The sequence below is a fragment of the Pipistrellus hanaki genome, assembly GCF_964339955.1.
Source record: "Pipistrellus hanaki genome assembly, chromosome: 6".
NCBI classification, from domain to species: domain Eukaryota; kingdom Metazoa; phylum Chordata; class Mammalia; order Chiroptera; family Vespertilionidae; genus Pipistrellus; species Pipistrellus hanaki.
Window position 1 is genome coordinate 69,373,901 of NC_140508.1, and position 17,185 is coordinate 69,391,085.

Below are 17,185 nucleotides of genomic sequence, written 5' to 3' on the forward strand. Positions count from 1 at the left end.
CTTCTGTGGCCCTGGCAGGCCCTTGGTTTTAAGCAATATTTTGGACACAGAAGACATGCAGCTACTCCCAGGTAGACCATGAATCTACAGATTTTCAAGAAGAGACTGTACATGTAAACTTGAATTAAGTGTGTGGGGCAGAGACAAATACATTTATTTTGAGCAAGAGCCTGCACACCATACGTCAGATCAGGGGTGGGGTTTTGTTTGTTTAGGGTGTGTTGTTGTTGTTGTTTTTTGGGTGTTTTTTTGTGTGTTTTTTTGTCCCAGAACTCATTATGGATCTTGTGTTTGCCACTCACATTGTCTGTGCAAGGTAGTGTGCTGCTATATCTGAAAGGCTAGTTTTCCTTGCTCACCACATCCCTATTAATATTGAGGCCTTACATCCTCAGCCAAGAAGGACATACACAAATAGGAAACACTGACAGACCTCCAGACCTCTTCCTGATTCTCAAATAAAACAGAGGGCCCATTAACTCCACGTTGTGATGGGGCAGGTGAGCAGTCAGTGCACTCCTGTCCCTAAGTATCAGCTCCCCTTCCCTCCTCCTGCTCCTGGAGGGGTGCACCTGTCCCACATTGCCCCTGGACTTCTGTGGGAGGGTGGTGCAGTGAAACCAGGGTTTTTCTGCTCAGAGGCCAAGATCTTGCTGGAACTAAGAAATTTAACTGTGTGCTACATCATCATCGTTTTCTACCCTGGGGCTTAAATCATTATTCTTGAAAAACTTAACAAATAATCTATGTCCCTAATGACTTCTTCTAAAGGATTATTTACAGGTATTGAGACTTTCCCGATGGTTGAGCCAAAGTCCACATCAATAAAACAACACCTCATCCAGGGGAAAAGCCAGATTTAGCATTCGGGTATTTCTGATCATTACACTGCCTGGTTATCCAGCATCCATGAGCCCCTCAGATGTAGAGGACTTGAAACTGGGAGCCCCTATGAAATGCCAGTGAGAAAATAATTTTTTAAAAATATCAGAAAGGCCGAAACCGGTGTGGCTCAGTGGATAGAGTGTCGGCCGGCCTGCAGACTCAAGGGTCCCAGGTTCGATTCCGGTCAAGGGCATGTACCTTGGTTGCGGGCACATCCCCAGTAGGGGGTGTGCAGGAGGCAGCTGGTCGATGTTTCTCTCTCATCGATGTTTCTGGTTCTATATCCCTCTCCCTTCCTCTCTGTAAAAAAATTAATAAAATATATTTAAAAATATATATATCAGAAAGGTTAGAAGTATGAGCTAAAAAAAAAAAAAGAAAAGAAAAGAAAAGAAACAGTATGAAATCCTACTCACCCCAAATAAGCATTTAAATTGAAAATATGAAAAAAGTCTGACTTACTATAAGTGCATATGATTTTTTTAAATAGCTTCTTAATAAACTACAAGCTTACCAAAGAACCCAAGAATAAATTTCATTAATAAGTGTCCTTATTAAAGGTGATAGTAGTTACTTCCCATATTCTATACAAGTTGGGTTAATTTTGTAGATCTTGTGTCAAGGAGATATCAGTCAGTCATGGAAAAGGATGCTGAGAATGGTTAGGGCCCCAAATCTTTGCCTGATGATAATGAGACTAACAATAGCCACTTCCATGTATTGAAGCCAATTGTGTGTCATGCTCAATAATAGACATTGTGCTTCAAATGACTATGCAGTTGAACCTACCGGATCTAAAAAATCAAGGAGAAGCTACCTCCCCAGCTAAACCCTACACTCATGAGATAACAGGGACTTTTGTGTATGATCTTCAGATGGTAATGAAGATGCTAACAGTGATCATGGTAGTGGCTTCCCATTGTTTGAGAAATAAATTCTCAAGTGCCAGGAGAAAAGAATAACTGGCTCCAGAAGGGAAACTAGGTCAAATAGATTGAAACTACAGAAAGGCAAGTTAAAATCAAATGCAAAAAAAGAAATTTCTGTCACTTGTTGTTCAGAAATGGCACAGGAAGCCTTTTAGGGGGCTCATCTACTTGCTGTAAAGTTCTCACTAGGGATCAGCTACGTAGGTTACCAGCCAATAACATTGATATTTTACACATGAGGAAGTAATTTTTAATACTTGTCCAAGTTCCCACAGCAAATCCATTTATTTTCACTATGTTATAATCATCCCTGTCATTGCAAATAGTCCTTCATGGCCATTGGCTAAAATGTCTACCTCTTGAGAACATGTGGAAGGGAATTTCTCGATTAGGTGAAGATAAATCCTTGCCTCTTTGATCCTTCAAGTACCCGGTATCAATGAGCCTGTTTGTCAAGTAATAAACTTCTGTTGGAATTAATATTTAATTACATGCCTTATTAAATCATGGAGTACTAGGAGTATTGAGAGTGTTTTTAAATGAATCTAAAGAGATCAGTTTGAGTTGCAGGAATGCTAAACGCTCTCAGCGAGGGTCACTTGCTAATTCATCCCAAGTTTCATTAAGAGAGCGCGTAATTGGTCACCTAATATAATCACTTTTGGGCCAGCTCATTTACTTGCTACCCTATTATATTCAGAAGCATCTATGGATCACTCTTACTGATGCAGATAAAGTTCAACACATGTCAAAACCAGGTATGGGCCTTTGTACCTGTATGAACCATAAACATGGACTTCGACGAAGCCAACGAGTTAGAAGCAGAGAACTGACCTTTGTTGAAAGTCTGCTGTGTCCCAGACACAGTCTAAGGATGAACCCGTTTTGGAGGAAACGCAGGATACGGAACAAGCGGCCATCTGCAAGGGGAGGTTCTGGAGTAGAGTAGTGGGGACTCTTGTTGGAAGGCACGATGGGAAGAGCTTCAGAGGAGCTTGGATTCTGAGCAGAGCATTCTGACTGACTGGGTGCTGTGGGCATCATAAGCCACGCAGGATTCCTGAGTGGAACGGGTAGGGAGCGCAGCTCAGAAACATAAGGAGCCTGCTCCTCTTTGTTGGAAAGGGACAGGAAGCCAGTGTGGAAGCGTGGCGGTTGCTTTCAGAAAGGCGTCCCCTCCGAGGTTGACAGGGAAGCTTGCAGGTGAAATGCTAGGAATAACAGTGAAAGCTTGCGTAGCACTCATGTGCGCCAGGCAGCGTTCTCAGTGTTTGGGGCAGAGTCGTTCCTCTACCCTGACAACGAATGGAGACAACAGAAGTGGGATCCCCATTCCTGTCTTCCAGATGAGAGAATGAGGACTTCCAAAAGCATTTGGCCTCAGGTCAAGCAGAAAAGATGCCCAACATTCGGCAGGTACTCACCTCACAGCCCCGGTCTGATGACCAATGACAGCTCATTGAAAATGATGACGATGATGATGATGTTACTATATGATAGTATCTGGCTGTTCAAGTCTCGGCTTGAGCAGACTGTGCCCCCTCATGGCAGCCTCCACAGGGGCGAGGCTGGGTGTCCTGGCTGGTCAACACGGTTGGCAACCTGACCTTCATCGTTGATTACATGTGCTCTCTTCCTACACCTAAGGGGTACAGGACAGACCTTTTCAGGTCTTCAAGTTATAGTTATGTTCTAATCACAACCAAATCAAGTGCCTGGGTTATATGTATAGTTGTTTTCTTTATAAATGTTACAAATTCCCTTCCACGCACATGGCATACCAAATGTGTACGTTTCTGCCGCCCCCCCTCCCAGGAGCTCAAGAGCTGGATCGAATCCGACTCTCCACCTACAGAACAGCATGCAAGCTTCGGTTTGTTCAGAAGAAATGCAATTGTAAGTATGTCAGTTGTTTCCAGTAATTACCTTCATGAGTCCTATCATGTTCATGTATTACTTAGTTTATTAAAGCTAGGTTTTCTTGTAAGAAATGATAAAAAAAATATGTTTACACAACAATCAAAACAATGTTATGATATACAAATGGTAGTGAGACAATGCCTAAGTAATTCTCAAGGCGTAATTACTCTAACCTGCTAAGGTGTATTCCATCCTGCCATTGGAGTTGGTTTAAATCTGGAGGGATGCTCTCCCTCTTCTCTCTAGCCTGAGTGTTGCAAACGCAGTGCCATCCAGATGGTTTCCAAGAACTTCGTAAAATATCAAACACAAAGTCCTCCTTCTATTTGTGCTTCCTTTACAAGTACAGGAACATGTTTATAATCTCTGGAAAACAATCCGGTTTCTTTCTGAAACTAGAAAGTTTACCCTCTGTATCAGAACATTAACTACATTTGCCTGCATCCGAAAGTAGCAAGAGAAGAGACAAGGCTACTGCAAGAAACAAAGGAACTCACTTATCTTCTCCCCAAATGTTAAGATGTACGCGGCGGGGTAGATTACTAATCACGGTGAGCAGGCTCATGTTCCCTGCTGGGTCAGCGCTTCTGTCATATCACCACATTCATTACCTCTTGAAAAAAAATATTACTTTGTTTTAAAAACGGACTGCTATTAAAAAATTAATAACTCTTCTCATTTTCTAATCAGTATGGGTGCCTTAAAAAAATGAAAACGGTGTTATCTTGAGTGCATACACATAGTTCTTGAATAATTGCCGTGAGGATTAGATACTTGGTGAATGAAAAACCAGCTGTGCCCACGTCTTTACCATCCAAGAGTCTCCCCCAGATGTTTCTTGGGGCCCCGAGTGGGCCACCTCCAGCCCTCGCTTCTAGGCTTATTGCTAATTGTGACCGGGATAGGCAGTGAGCAGCTCCTTCTCGTGTCACTCATCTGCAGCTCTTCCCCAGCCCCAGAGATGGGGCTGAAGTTTGGGGCAGGAGAAGAGTGTAGAAAAAACATCAGACTTGTTTGACTCCTCACAGAAGCTAAATCAATGTTCCCCTCTCCCCTGCCCGCCCCCCAAAACACACACACACACACACACACACACACACACACACACACAGTGGTAAGAGGAGTCCTCTGGTCATGGGAAGGGATCTGTGGTTGTACTGGCAGTCTGGGTATTGCAGGCCTGGTGTTCAAGGCCAAGGAAAATGCTCCCCCAGAAGCAAAGCTTTCCCTCCCCCACATCCTTTATCATCCACATTTAAACAAAAAAAACAAAGTATCGCCATGGTTTCAGCAATGAAAAGGTGATGTAGCCCTCCCTTTTTCTTTACCTCATTACCAGTGGCCCTCAAAATAGAGAGGAGGGGAGAAGGAGTAGAAATAGGAGTTCTGTCTCCTCAAAGCATTGCCAAACAGAGCTTTTCTTAGGTTATTTTCAGTAGAAGCAGGGAGTTTCAAAATGGCATTACAAAATGGTAAGGATGAGTGAGTGAGTGAGTGAGTGAACGAACAAACAAACCAATAAATAGAAAAAGAGGGAAGAAGGGAGAGGGGGAGGAAAGAAAGAAGGGAGGGAGGGAAGGAAAGAGAGAGGAAGGAAGGTTTATAGTGATTTGTCAACCCTGCACCAACATTGCAAAGAGCACACACTGTTGGCCCTAACTGGGTCCAGCAACCATGGGCCATATTTTATTCCTCCTCTCCGATAAAGGCTGTTTCTCCTTCTTGACATCTCTCTTTCCTCTTCCTAGTCTTTTCTGGTGCTCATCCTTACCCTGTATCCAGAATCATGGCATCGTTACACTGACATTCTTGGAAAACAGTTACTATCCTGAAAAATAGCGATAGTCCCCCCCTCGGTGAAACGGAACCTTCTTCGCACCTTGAGCAGTTGCCCTCAATGAATCCATTCATTTGCCTCTTTAAAATCTCACAATGAACTCTATGTTTGCACTGTGCTAGGTACCAAGGACAAAGCGATGGTGAGTGAGATGCATTCCCTACTTTGAAGTTGCCCACAGTCTAAGTGGGTAGATGGATTTCTAAACAGACTTATAAAACAATGCAGACATGTAATGACAAGAATCCGTACATGGCATTGTGGGAGCACCAGGAAGGCAGTGCCCTGACCGGGCTGTGGGGCTGCTGAGAAGAGTCTCCTGGACAGAGAGACAGCTGGGCTGAATCTAAAGCACTGGTAGACAGTAAGCAGAAAAAGTTCTATTTGCTTTACAATGTACATTCCAAATTTTATACATTTTAGAATGAGAAAAGACATTGCATTCTATACAAACTAGACAACACTAAGACTCAGAGAAGAAATACAAGCTTATGCTGAATGCTCTGCTAAAATTAAGCTTCTTTTTCAAATTATTTCCACGTTGATGCAAGTATTATATGTGTCTGCTGCGTTTTCCTTCCTGACAATAAACAGAACAGTTGTGATATTGAGGTACTTCCAGAGCGCCAACACAATTGAGCCGGGCTTATTCTAATCAGAGTTAGAGCTTTTCTTTTAGAGAGATAACCAGGAGCACTGGTGTTTATGTGACATGCATTCGTCAATATTAACTACCCCTGTACGAGAGGGAGAAAATTGTCTGCAATAAAAGCCAGCTCACAGTAAGTTATGGTGCCTTATAATGGAGTTCTACTCTACAATAAGAGAAATAAGAAAAAATTCAGATAGTGTATTTGTAACTGCATTGCTTTATTGGAAATTCATATGCAGTGTTTTCTTCCCAGAAATGGATAGACCTTAACTGAAAATGGCTTGTTCATTTTTAGGTCCAGACATTAGTTACAGATAAAATTTATTTTGTGTTACATGAACCAAGCTTTAAAACTATATAATGGAGGAGAAAAACATAGAAGCTGACACTTGTAAAGTCATCTTCTAGGAAGAAAATAAAGATTGTCTGGATATAGCATGGAGAGCATACTATACTTTTTTTATGAGATTTCTTTCATATCTGAATTTAAAGATCATAAGCGTTAGTTAATTCCCCACATTTTCTCCCCCACAGCCCTTACCTGCTCGTTCATGGTGTCCCATCTACAACACCGATCCTCTCACTGGCATCCGCATTCATTCCCTCTAATGCAGTCCTTGTGGATGCTGAGAATACTGATCCCAGTGTTCGCAAAGACGTCATAAAAGAGGCCAGGAAGGTGTGGCCGTGGACTAAATGGGTCCAGCACCTGTTTTTGTATAGACTGTGAACTCAGAATAAGGGAAGATTTATAACCAATTTGAAAAGAGAAAAGAGGACAGTAATGTGTAATCCCAATTATGCAAAATATTTTTCACCAAAAAAAATTCCATTGATAGATGAGCATTAAAAAAAAAAAAAGTTGTACTCATTTATTGTAAGTACATAAAACACAGAGTTTATTCTTACATTATTCTTTATTAATTATTGCATTATTTTTCATAAGAATAACTGTAAACCTACTTTTGCCCCACCCCACTACTTCATATTAATTCATTATATGATGGTACCCCTCTGCCCACAAGAAGCATTTAGCATCCTCTGCTATAAAAGAATTATAAGCCCACCTTTTTATTTTATTTTTTTTTTTAGGTAATAAATTCCTTCAACTTTTGTCCATAGATTAGTCTTCCAAATCAGCTTCTTTCCTCACCATTCATCTTTACTCCCTGTCATGCTCCCCCTCCCCACGCTGTCACTAGCACAATCTCTAATAAAGTGAAAGAACAGTTCTCTCTTGAAGTTCGGGAACAAGTTGGCTGTTTCATTTTCCAGGAAAAATGGTACAGAATGGAGAATACACACCCAGGCCTGATACTCCTTTCTGATCAGCAGCCTTCTCTTTCACTTCCGGATCTCCTGGTAGCTGTTCATGAAAATAAATATCCTGTACACCACTTGTAGGCATGTGTGCAATGGTAACACTTCGGCCTTCACTGTAAACAAATGGCTTTTCTGCTGTTACATTATTTCCTTGCTCGGCGTTGGCATGGTTAATGATCCAGATACCTATAATGTCAGCACGTGTGTTTTTCAGAAATTACTTTAAAGTCAATGAAACGCACCCTTAGGTTAGTTCATGAACAACAAAAAGTGATGAGAGAAATAAATCAGAGATCTACTCCCTCCTGTCTACATGGAACAAAAGTGAGGAGGCGAGGGGGGCAGGGGGGGGGGAGGGGCGGGAAGCGGGGGAGAGACCGGAGTGCTGTCCCCCACAACTGACATTATACCATCTTCAGTTCCTCTGGCCACAGTCTGAAGTTTCTATCACTCTTATTGATTAAAATTTAATTACCATTTTTGTCTAAAAGGCAAGACGAAAAGATATAGACTTGTATCTGAACTCTCAGTTTCTCAAAATATCGTTCCCTCCAGTAAATGAAGCATCTTTAAAAGTATTCCTCATCCAGCTCTACCTTAGGACAGTGGTCACCAAGTGTTGGTCTGCGGACCACCGGGGTCCGTGAGGTCTGAAAGGTTGGCGACCGCTGCTTTAAAGTATATCTGCTTTTGTCTTTAATAGCTCTAAGCTTTCAGGATTTCTTAGGAACCAAAAAAAAAAAAAAAAAGCAAAATGCAGATACCTATTCACCTAAAGCACATGTGTCAAACACAAGGCCCGCGGGCCAAATCCAGCCCGCCAGGCCTTGCAATGTGGCCCGCACCGCGCTGTCATCACTGCACTCCGCTGTCAGTTTATGACATTGTCAATTTATGACTGTTCAGTAAACCATTCGGCCCGCGATTTAGGCTGGATTTTAGATTTTGGCCCCTTCTCTGATTGAGTTCGACACCCCTAAGTCCTAAAGGTTTCTCTCTCCCTGCAAAATTAACCCTACCGAGTGCTATCCGGGCGGTAAGACCTGAATAGACATTCTTCCATGAATGAACGAACAAGCTCCACAAGGTTCACTTTTCACATCCAGGTGACTAGTTTTATGTTGCAAAAGTAGCCGTTCAGTATTTCTTAGTCATAAATACTAACATTCTGTTCGGGTTTTTTCAAGCAGATTCCTTCTCTCTGCCTCATTTTTAAGCACGTGGATTTAGAACCGCTGGTATCCATTTTCTACCATTGCATAACAAATTGCTACACACTTAGCAGCTTAAAACAGCACACATTTGCTCTCTCCTATACAGCGGAGGGAGTCTCCGCTCAGGGGCTGAAATCAATGTGCTGGCTGGGTCTGCGGTTCTCATCTGGGGCTCAGCTGGGGACTAGCTGCTGGCAGAATTCATTTCCTTGTGGTTGAAGGACTGTGGTTCCCGTTCCTTCTGACAGTCAGGGTGGTAGTCTTAGCCCCTGCAGCCACCCACACTCCCTGCCACATGGCCCCACAGGCTGCTCAGAGGATGGGGATTCGCTGCCTTTTCCAGGCCAGCCAGTGTGTCCTCTGACTTCCCCCTCTGTGACCGGCCAGAGAAAACTCTACTGCGACAGGATTCCTGTGATTAGCTCAGGCCCACCCAGATAATCTCCCTGTTTTAAGGCTGACTGATTTAGGACCTTAATTCCATCTGCAAAACCCCCTTGCAGCAGTCCCTGGATTACTGTCTATGAGTAACGGAGAGAAGGTAAACAACAGGGACCAGGAATCGGGGAGAGAGAAGAGAGCATCTTAGGGTTCTGCCTGTCCCACTGCCCAGGACCATAGACTGCTCTGTTTTCCAGATAAGGACATAATAGAACAGTGGGTGAAAAAAATAAAAGTTTAAAGTAAAAATCTGCAGCAGAGAACTAGATCCCCCAAAAGAGAAGTATTCCAAAGGAAAGCCAGAAGGACCCTCTCCAGTACGGAGTCGATGGAAGAGTAGGAGGTTTGGTGGGGAAATAAAGCGGCCGATGACAAACCCGTGGGGCGTAGTTACCTCTGTTTGTATTGCTCCCCATGTTCCGGATGCTCACTTTCATCCCCGGTGCTGAGTCATCCTAGACACATGTTTAGCATAAAGGGACATGCATTGCTGGAATACGGCGTTCCCAACGATCCCCTCGGGGAAGCCGGTGTGGCGGCAGAATAGGCCCGTTAACGTTTTCCACTGAGGGACACGCCGCCGGAAGCACAGCTCCCTGGGCGCCCTGCTTCCCCTTCGTCAGTCAGAGAAAACGTCCGCTCCTCCTTTTCACTGCTTCTGTTTTTAAGATCTTAAAAATCCAGGGTTTTGCTTTCTTCTTAGTACTTTGATTTCTAGAGAACGCCAGAAGCTTTGTCTGATCCGACTGCTGCCACTGCCAGCCTGTGACCCAAGCGCCACCGCTCATCTTCTCTGCATCTGGACATCCGGTCTGCCAGCTCCCTTCCCTGTCTCCCGCTCCGCATGCTCCCTGGAATCCATGCTGACCAAGCACTTTCACTCTCACAATTTAGGAAAGCGCGCAAAAGAGTGATACACACAGAGACATGCCTTCCAGGCCTCCTCAGCCCCATCTGACAGGTGCCAAAGCAAGGTCGGTGACCTTCCCTGAAGAGTTTGCCAAGCTGTGTTCTTGGGAGCCTGCCGATCGGCCCAGAGTCAGTCATCAGGGCAACGAAGGGACACCCAGAGGTGCCGCCCCCAGCCTGGTCCCAGGACCTCTGGGCTCTGAGGGACACAGAGGAAACAGAAGACAGACTGGGGGGCAGGGCTGGGAGAATGGCCCCGCCCACACAGCACACCTGTGACCCTGCAGGGACGTGATTGCTGCTGCTGTCTTGGTTTATTCCTGGGGTTGCGTTGACATTACCGACAGCCATTTGCTGTTGTTGTTATCCGTCACTCGTGTATTTCTCACTCAGCAGCTGTGGGCTGAGATCTACTGCGTCCCAAGCGTTATGCTGGACACTGGGAGAAAAGTGTGGTCATATTCCCTCGTGCACAGATTTAGTGTTGGAATAACCTAACGTTTAGAACCTAGTGAATGTGTCCTGTGTATCCTAAAGCTTCTCATTTTGTAGCGTCAAGTGGCAGACACATCCTAAAACGTTGCTATGTAAACTCACATGCAGCCTTTTAGTCCCCTCAGCAAACTTTCATTTTCTAAAGAAAAAATTTCTTATAAGTATGGCGATGAGAAGAAATCAAATATGTACACAGCTGTTGAAATAGAGTGTCTGTGGCTACCTTTGCTCACGGTGCTGGGCCGGGACTGCGTTACCTGCTTTTCGCTGGGGACTTGAAAGGGTCTGCTTGTCCCAGGTGAGGAGAGCAGTGAGTGCTCCCCTTAGGTAAGCGCCAGATAAAATCCCACCATCCAGAACGGAACTTCTGGCTCCCAGCTACGAGCCAAGTGTCCTTGCAAACAGTCCCTGCCCTCCCGGCTGTCCAGCCTTGCCTGCGGGAGGCCAGTGCGTGACCACTCAGCCTGCTGCAGAGCTAGCCACAGATCCAGCCCTAAATCGCTTGGTTTCTCAGAACAGTAATGAACTTCCCCGGGAGGTCAAGTGGGATGCACTTCATCTGTCAAACCCGACGCCGCAGAGCGAGACACTGCTATCAGCATGTGGGGATGGAGACGCTGAGGGAAAAGCCTATGACCCAACAGAATCAGAATCCCCTTGGAATATGGGCCCCAACCATCACTGTCTCCCAGGTGTTGCTCTGGGAGTTTCCAACCAATGACAGACAAGGACTTGACTAGAATCAGTGTTGCGGACTCCTCTGCAGGGCCTGACCAGAAGCTGCTCATTTGGATGCTGGAGCCAGAGCAGAACTGGAATAAGAAAGGAAAAGCAATAGATCATGTGGGACCCGCTGAGTGGGCTTGTGAAATGCACCCCAGAACCGTCCATCCAGGAGACAAAGAGGAGGAGGGACTGAGCCCTGCACTGGGCAGGGGCCTGCACTTGCACTTACGGGCTGCACATGGGAGAGCATTGGGGGGCTCCAGGTGTCCAGGCCGAGGCGTCACAGGTAAACAGCGAGAGCCTGAGCCAGTGGCTGACTGGTCGCAGCTACACGGAACTGGCCAAAGTCTATGCCATGACCGTCGCCTACAGGGGCTGGAGGAAGGGGTGGAGCCACGATTTTGAAATGGTACCAAGAGCGGTCTGAAACCTTGGCTTTCTGCATTGGTGATTTCCTTATCAGTATTTTCTACTAGCTTTTTAAAAGATGCTTTTTCTACACAAGATACACTTCCCGTGTTCTTGACTTCGCTCAAAATGTCTGGAGAGAGTCTGCAGCCATCCAGGGACCTGTTCATCCCAAATGCTTGCCTGGCCCCCGAACAGCTTCCCATGCACAAGGAAATGAAGCCATAGCTATCTTCTGCGTGGAGGCGTAACATGCATCTTCTGTTTTCTATCAGATTGTTTGCTCTCGTTGCACAGAGACAATTAATCATGTATTTAAACAGACAGGGTGGGTGAAGGACCAGGGAACACTTCCTAGCCGGTTGCCAGCACCCGCTCTGCAGTGCCCTGCACACCTTGTCTGTCAGTGTCCACGCAGCCAGGTGGGCACAGGATGCAGGGTCACCGAGATCAACGGCCACAAAGGGAAAGTGGGAGACAGGCCTCACGGTCACTAGCCCTGGGGATGCTCTTCCTCTTACAATGGGGCCTCTGGCAGGAAGGATTCTGGCCATCTGCTCGAGTCATAGTGTGCAAGGAATGATAAAGCTCTGTGGAAACCCTGCCCCGTGTGTCTGGGGAGACGAGGCAGAGGAAAGCGTCAAGGGGTTATTTGCAGTGTCTGGCAAGCAACTGTGTGCCGTTCCCTAAGCAGTCACAGGCACCTAGTTTGAACATCGAGTTCTGTGATGAGGAATAGAGCGATGGCCCAGACATTGTCCATGCCTTCAGATTGCTCAGAATTTAGTGCTGTGACTCTCAGCTTCTCTCTCCCCCTGTCTCTTTGGAGGAATCTGATGAAAGCCGCTGGCCCTGGCCCCTGAAAACACACATGGCCTTTAACATAAAATTTAGCTCATCATTTCAAAGATCCTCCTCTTCCCTGAAGTTCAATCAAGGGTTTATCTTAAAAAAAAAAAAAATGGAGGGGACAATTTATCCTATATAATAAAGAGCTAATATGCCAATTAGACTGGGTGGCAGAATGATCTTCCGTAATGACCAGTGGACAGGGCTGCAAGGCAGCTGGGCTGCTAGGGCCAAGGCAGGCGGGCCTACGAGGGCTGGGCCCCCTTGCACAAATTTCATGCATTGGGCCTCTAGTTGATTAATAACTGTGGGAAATGGTCTGAGTGTCATAAATGGTCTAATAGACAAGTGGAAGTTTCTGGAAGCAACAAAGGGGGAGGTTAGCATCAGAGTGAGTTGCCTTGTGGGCATGCATGTGTGCAATACCTTGAAAAGATAGTGTTCTGAAGGGTGTAGCTGATGAGGGCAGCAGGCTGAGTGAAGGCACATACAGGACAGCCAAGGGAATGTTCTGGAATTGTGAGAAGTCCAGTGTAACTGGAGCATAAGGCTCAGGAGAAGCTGGAGATGAGGAGATAAGGCTGAAGATTAGGAACCTTGAGTCTGAACATGGATTTTTATGCTTAGAAGCTTGGGTTTTCCCCAGTAGACAATAGACAATAGACAATGGTATGACCAGAGCTAAGCCTTAAAATATTTTTAAGGATAGGTGGAAAAGGTCAGCAATTAGAGAGTGATGAGGCTTGCTGTAAAAAGAATCTCAAGCAGAAGTCAGTAACTGATAGGAAATGGTAAGAGCATATTGAAGGAACCTATACGGAGTTATCTAGTGAAGTCTAAAATTACTACCCAGAGGGGAGATAAGATATTAGATTCCCTTCTAAAGTTATTAAATATATTCTGAACAAAGTGAAACACTAGCAATGAGAAATTAGTTATTGTTCAGGTCATTCTTTTCCTTTACCTTCTCCTATTATTTTTACAGTCCTTGGTACAATACTTTGAAAAATAATACTAGGCCTACTAAATGCTTGTTCAATCGAATTTTGTTAAATTTAACTTAACAGTATGATAGCTGTTGAGCCAACAATTAATATAGCTCATTTTGAATAATGATGCTGGTCTACAAACACAATTTAAGCAACACTGGATACTTTTTCCTAGTAAACCTTGAATGTGCTCCCAGAGCCTTGAGGACTAGCATGATATCCTATTTGATTATATACCAAAGTTATGTTTTAGGCCTTTCCCTGAGGCTCTGTTATTATATCATATCAACCAGGAAGTTAAAGTGAAACTAAAATGTTACCTGTAAGATAGGATGCATCTCTCCTAGGAGCCTTAGCAAAGAGAACTATGCTAGTGAAAAAGGCATACTTTGGGAGCAAGGGAGATGTTGAGTTTGGAAGCTTAAGATAATTTCAGAGCTATTCAGATGTTTAGATTCATATCTTAGAAAGGTATGGCTCACTAGTGGAAATCAAATCTGAAAATTGTGCTTTTATTAACATTTTCTTTCCAAACTCAGTGTCTGGTTAGTGTGGATGATGGCTCATATCATCAGCGTAATGACATCAGGATAGGTGTGTTGACTTTGCCAAAGCATACTATGTAACTAACTGAGTCCTCCCCCCGCTTAAAAAGTTTTTTAAATACGATTTTGTCACAATAAAAGGCCCAATTGCCTGCAAAAATACTTCCTTTGAAAATATCTTACCAACTGGCACATGGATTTCTTGTTCTGAGATCCCCATGATGCCTTTTAAATCAAGTCCTCTGTATCACATGCGCATCCATTTCCTGTTCTTCCTGTCCCTTGTCTAACTCCTTCCCTGGAGTCATGCTCCCTAGCAGTGGTTCTCAAACCTCATTGTTTTTTCAAAGTCACCTAAAGAGGTGCTTTACCTGTGTATGCCCTGGCCACACCCCAGACCTCTGGACTCAGACCCACTCGCGGCTCTAAAGCTCACCTCTGGGTCTCATCTCATAGCTGCACTGGTTGGCTGTAGATGGGGGTCGGAATTAGCTGACATGGTGATTTGAAAAATGAAACTAAGCATTGAACTTTACAGGCTTCAAATTCTCTACAGGCTGCAAATTCTCAGTCTTTCTGTTTGCTTTAAAAAAAAATGAGAGAAGTGTGAAATAATGCTCAAAGAAAAGCTCACTTAGTCATAGACTGCTTTCCTGTAAGCCCCACACAAACCCCTCTAGCCCCAACCATCAAGCCAGGTCCGACTGCACCTCCTTCATTCATTGCTCTGTGCCACAGGCCACCTGTTTTCTTCTTCTTGGAGTATTCTCCCTCCTCCTCAACATGTATTCATATCCTGCTTTGATTCAGGAGCCAACTTGAGCCCTTCTATGTCCCCGCCTCCTCCTCCTCTTCCTCCTCCTCCTCTTCCTCCTCCTTCTCTTCCTCCTCCTCTTCCTCCTCCTCCTCCAAACCTTTCCAAAGTTTCCATCCCACTTAGCATCCCTGTACAATCTTTCTAGTACCAGTAGTTTCTTTATTTAAACCTGCACTGTGAATGTGGGCTTTTTATAATGTCATGTCTCATCTTGATTTTCAGTTAGGCCATCTGAGTGTCACTCCCCATGAGAATTACAATCTCTTTTATGGCCAGATTCTCATAGTTTGTTAAATTACCTGTAACCTGAAGAATAATGTATTATAGAACCTTTAAAGTTACTGGTTTGAATTTAATTTCTTTTGAAAAGGTTTTGGAATCTCATTTCTTGCTTCCTTTCCTAGCTCTGTATGTGGAAGCATATGGCTGTCTTTCTCCATATGTTAATGCCTGTGTGTGCAATAGATGTGTGGTGAGGGGCGCTACATTGGGCATATCCTTTTTTCTCATGGGCTGAGGCTCTCTGAATTTCAAGATAAGTATTTGATCTGAAAGTGAACTAAAATAGTCATCACTGTGATATAATCTCTTATGGATAGATTATATATTGCATTCATTAAGAGGAAAACAAACTTGCAATTATAGAAGAAAAAATATTGTATCTTTATAACTGACAGAGCAAAGTAAAGAACTGAAAGAATTTGAAGGGAGGAAATTTTATCATTTTATCTGAATGTGACGGTAAATTTTAAGGTCTATTTTTCTCTTTAAAAAAATAAGAATACCTAAAATACATAGCGTGCTTTATAGTTTAATGTTTTCCATGTAAATACTTATTGTTCCTCAGAATACCTATAAGGTAAACATTGTATTATTATTCCCATTATACAAATGAGGAAACACTTGGATTTCAATCTGTTATCACGAAGCCCATTTTTTTCTGTGTAAGAGGAATTAGATGAGTATTGTAGCACCCTCAATGTGCTTGTTTGCTAACTATCTCTGTTCCCCACCCACCTGTAAGTCCCATGTGGTCAGAGACGCCTGTCTTGTCTGTGCTAATTCTAGAACCCAGGACAGTGCTGCCACATTGTGAGGGCTAAACAAATGCTTGTTCTGTGAATGAAGTTTGTAGTCTCTGGAGTGGCAGGCTGAGAAGGAAAGCTAGTTATAGCAGCTTAGGGTAATGAGTGTGATGTTGTTAAAAGGACGATTCTGATTCTCTAGGACTAAGGGAGGGCGGGCGGGGGTGCTGAGATCTGCATTTCTAACCGACCTCGTGCCTTGAAACTCCAAGTATGCTCCAGGCCAGCCTCAGTGGCATCACCAGGGAGCCGTTCTCCACCCTCACAGGAAACTCCAGTCAGAGCCACTCCTCCGCTGGGATGGAAGTGAACGCTCTGCAAGGCGGTTGTGTATTGGCGTTCCCTGGCTGCACGCCCTCTGAGGGCTGCCCCAAGGCTTCTGGATGGGTGGTTGGCAGGATCACCTGCAGAGCTTTGTCAAAACCTTTGCCCACCCTTCTAAATGCTGGGGTCAGTGAGTGGGCGAGGCTGGGCTTGGGGATTTTTAAGAGATCTCCGAGTGCTTTAGGAAAAGGGGAATTATGCTTAGAACCACTGACTGCACCCACGCTGGGGTCCTGGAAAGGCTGCTCCTGGACAAACTCAGAGATAGACTAAATCTTGAAGCTGTCTTTCGATATTCCTGTACTTTCTTTGCCCTCTCTTCTGTATTTTACCCTATCACGCAATTCTACTACTTCTAATAATGCTTGTGACATCCATCATTTCTGTTAGCTAGAAATGAGTTTGGCATTTCTGCACATTCCCCAGGGACGTTTGGGTTTAAGTCATCTCTATGAACTAAGAGTCCATCTCCTATTCAAATAGCAGGACACATGGCCAGCATCACTTGAGATTCAAAAATTCTTCTCTACCTATGTGGAAACCACACCCCCCCGCAAAACCCCAAACCCTCCTTCCCCAACCCTCACCCTAGCCCTTTTCTTTCAACCTGGGCTTTCTTGGATTTAAGACGGACTATTGAAGTTTTGTCTATTTCCATTTATTTATGGAGACAAACTACTGTGAGGTATTCATAATTAATTACCTGCAGTTAACACTAATCATATTTTTGATTCTATGAAGAACTGAATTCTACTTTTAAGAAAACATTTTGTTTACTCTTGATATGATTTATGTTAACAAAATGATGTCACTCTGCAAACTGTTGCCTTTTCTAGT

The 17,185-nt window shown here is 44.2% G+C and overlaps 1 protein-coding gene across 22 annotated transcripts in view; it reads left to right on the forward strand.

Annotated features, from left to right (window-relative positions):
• DTNA (dystrobrevin alpha) overlaps positions 1–17,185 on the forward strand; it is a gene marked incomplete at its 5' end in the record, with an annotated part of 293,426 nt that overhangs the window by 188,396 nt on the left and 87,845 nt on the right. For all 22 annotated transcript variants that reach the window (XR_014795374.1, XR_014795375.1, XM_084888339.1 and 19 more), the window contains one exon: positions 3,630–3,710. Coding sequence is in view for 20 of the 22 variants with exons in the window: in XM_084888339.1 (XP_084744465.1) it covers positions 3,630–3,710 (81 nt within the window). The remainder of the gene's footprint in view (positions 1–3,629; positions 3,711–17,185) is intronic.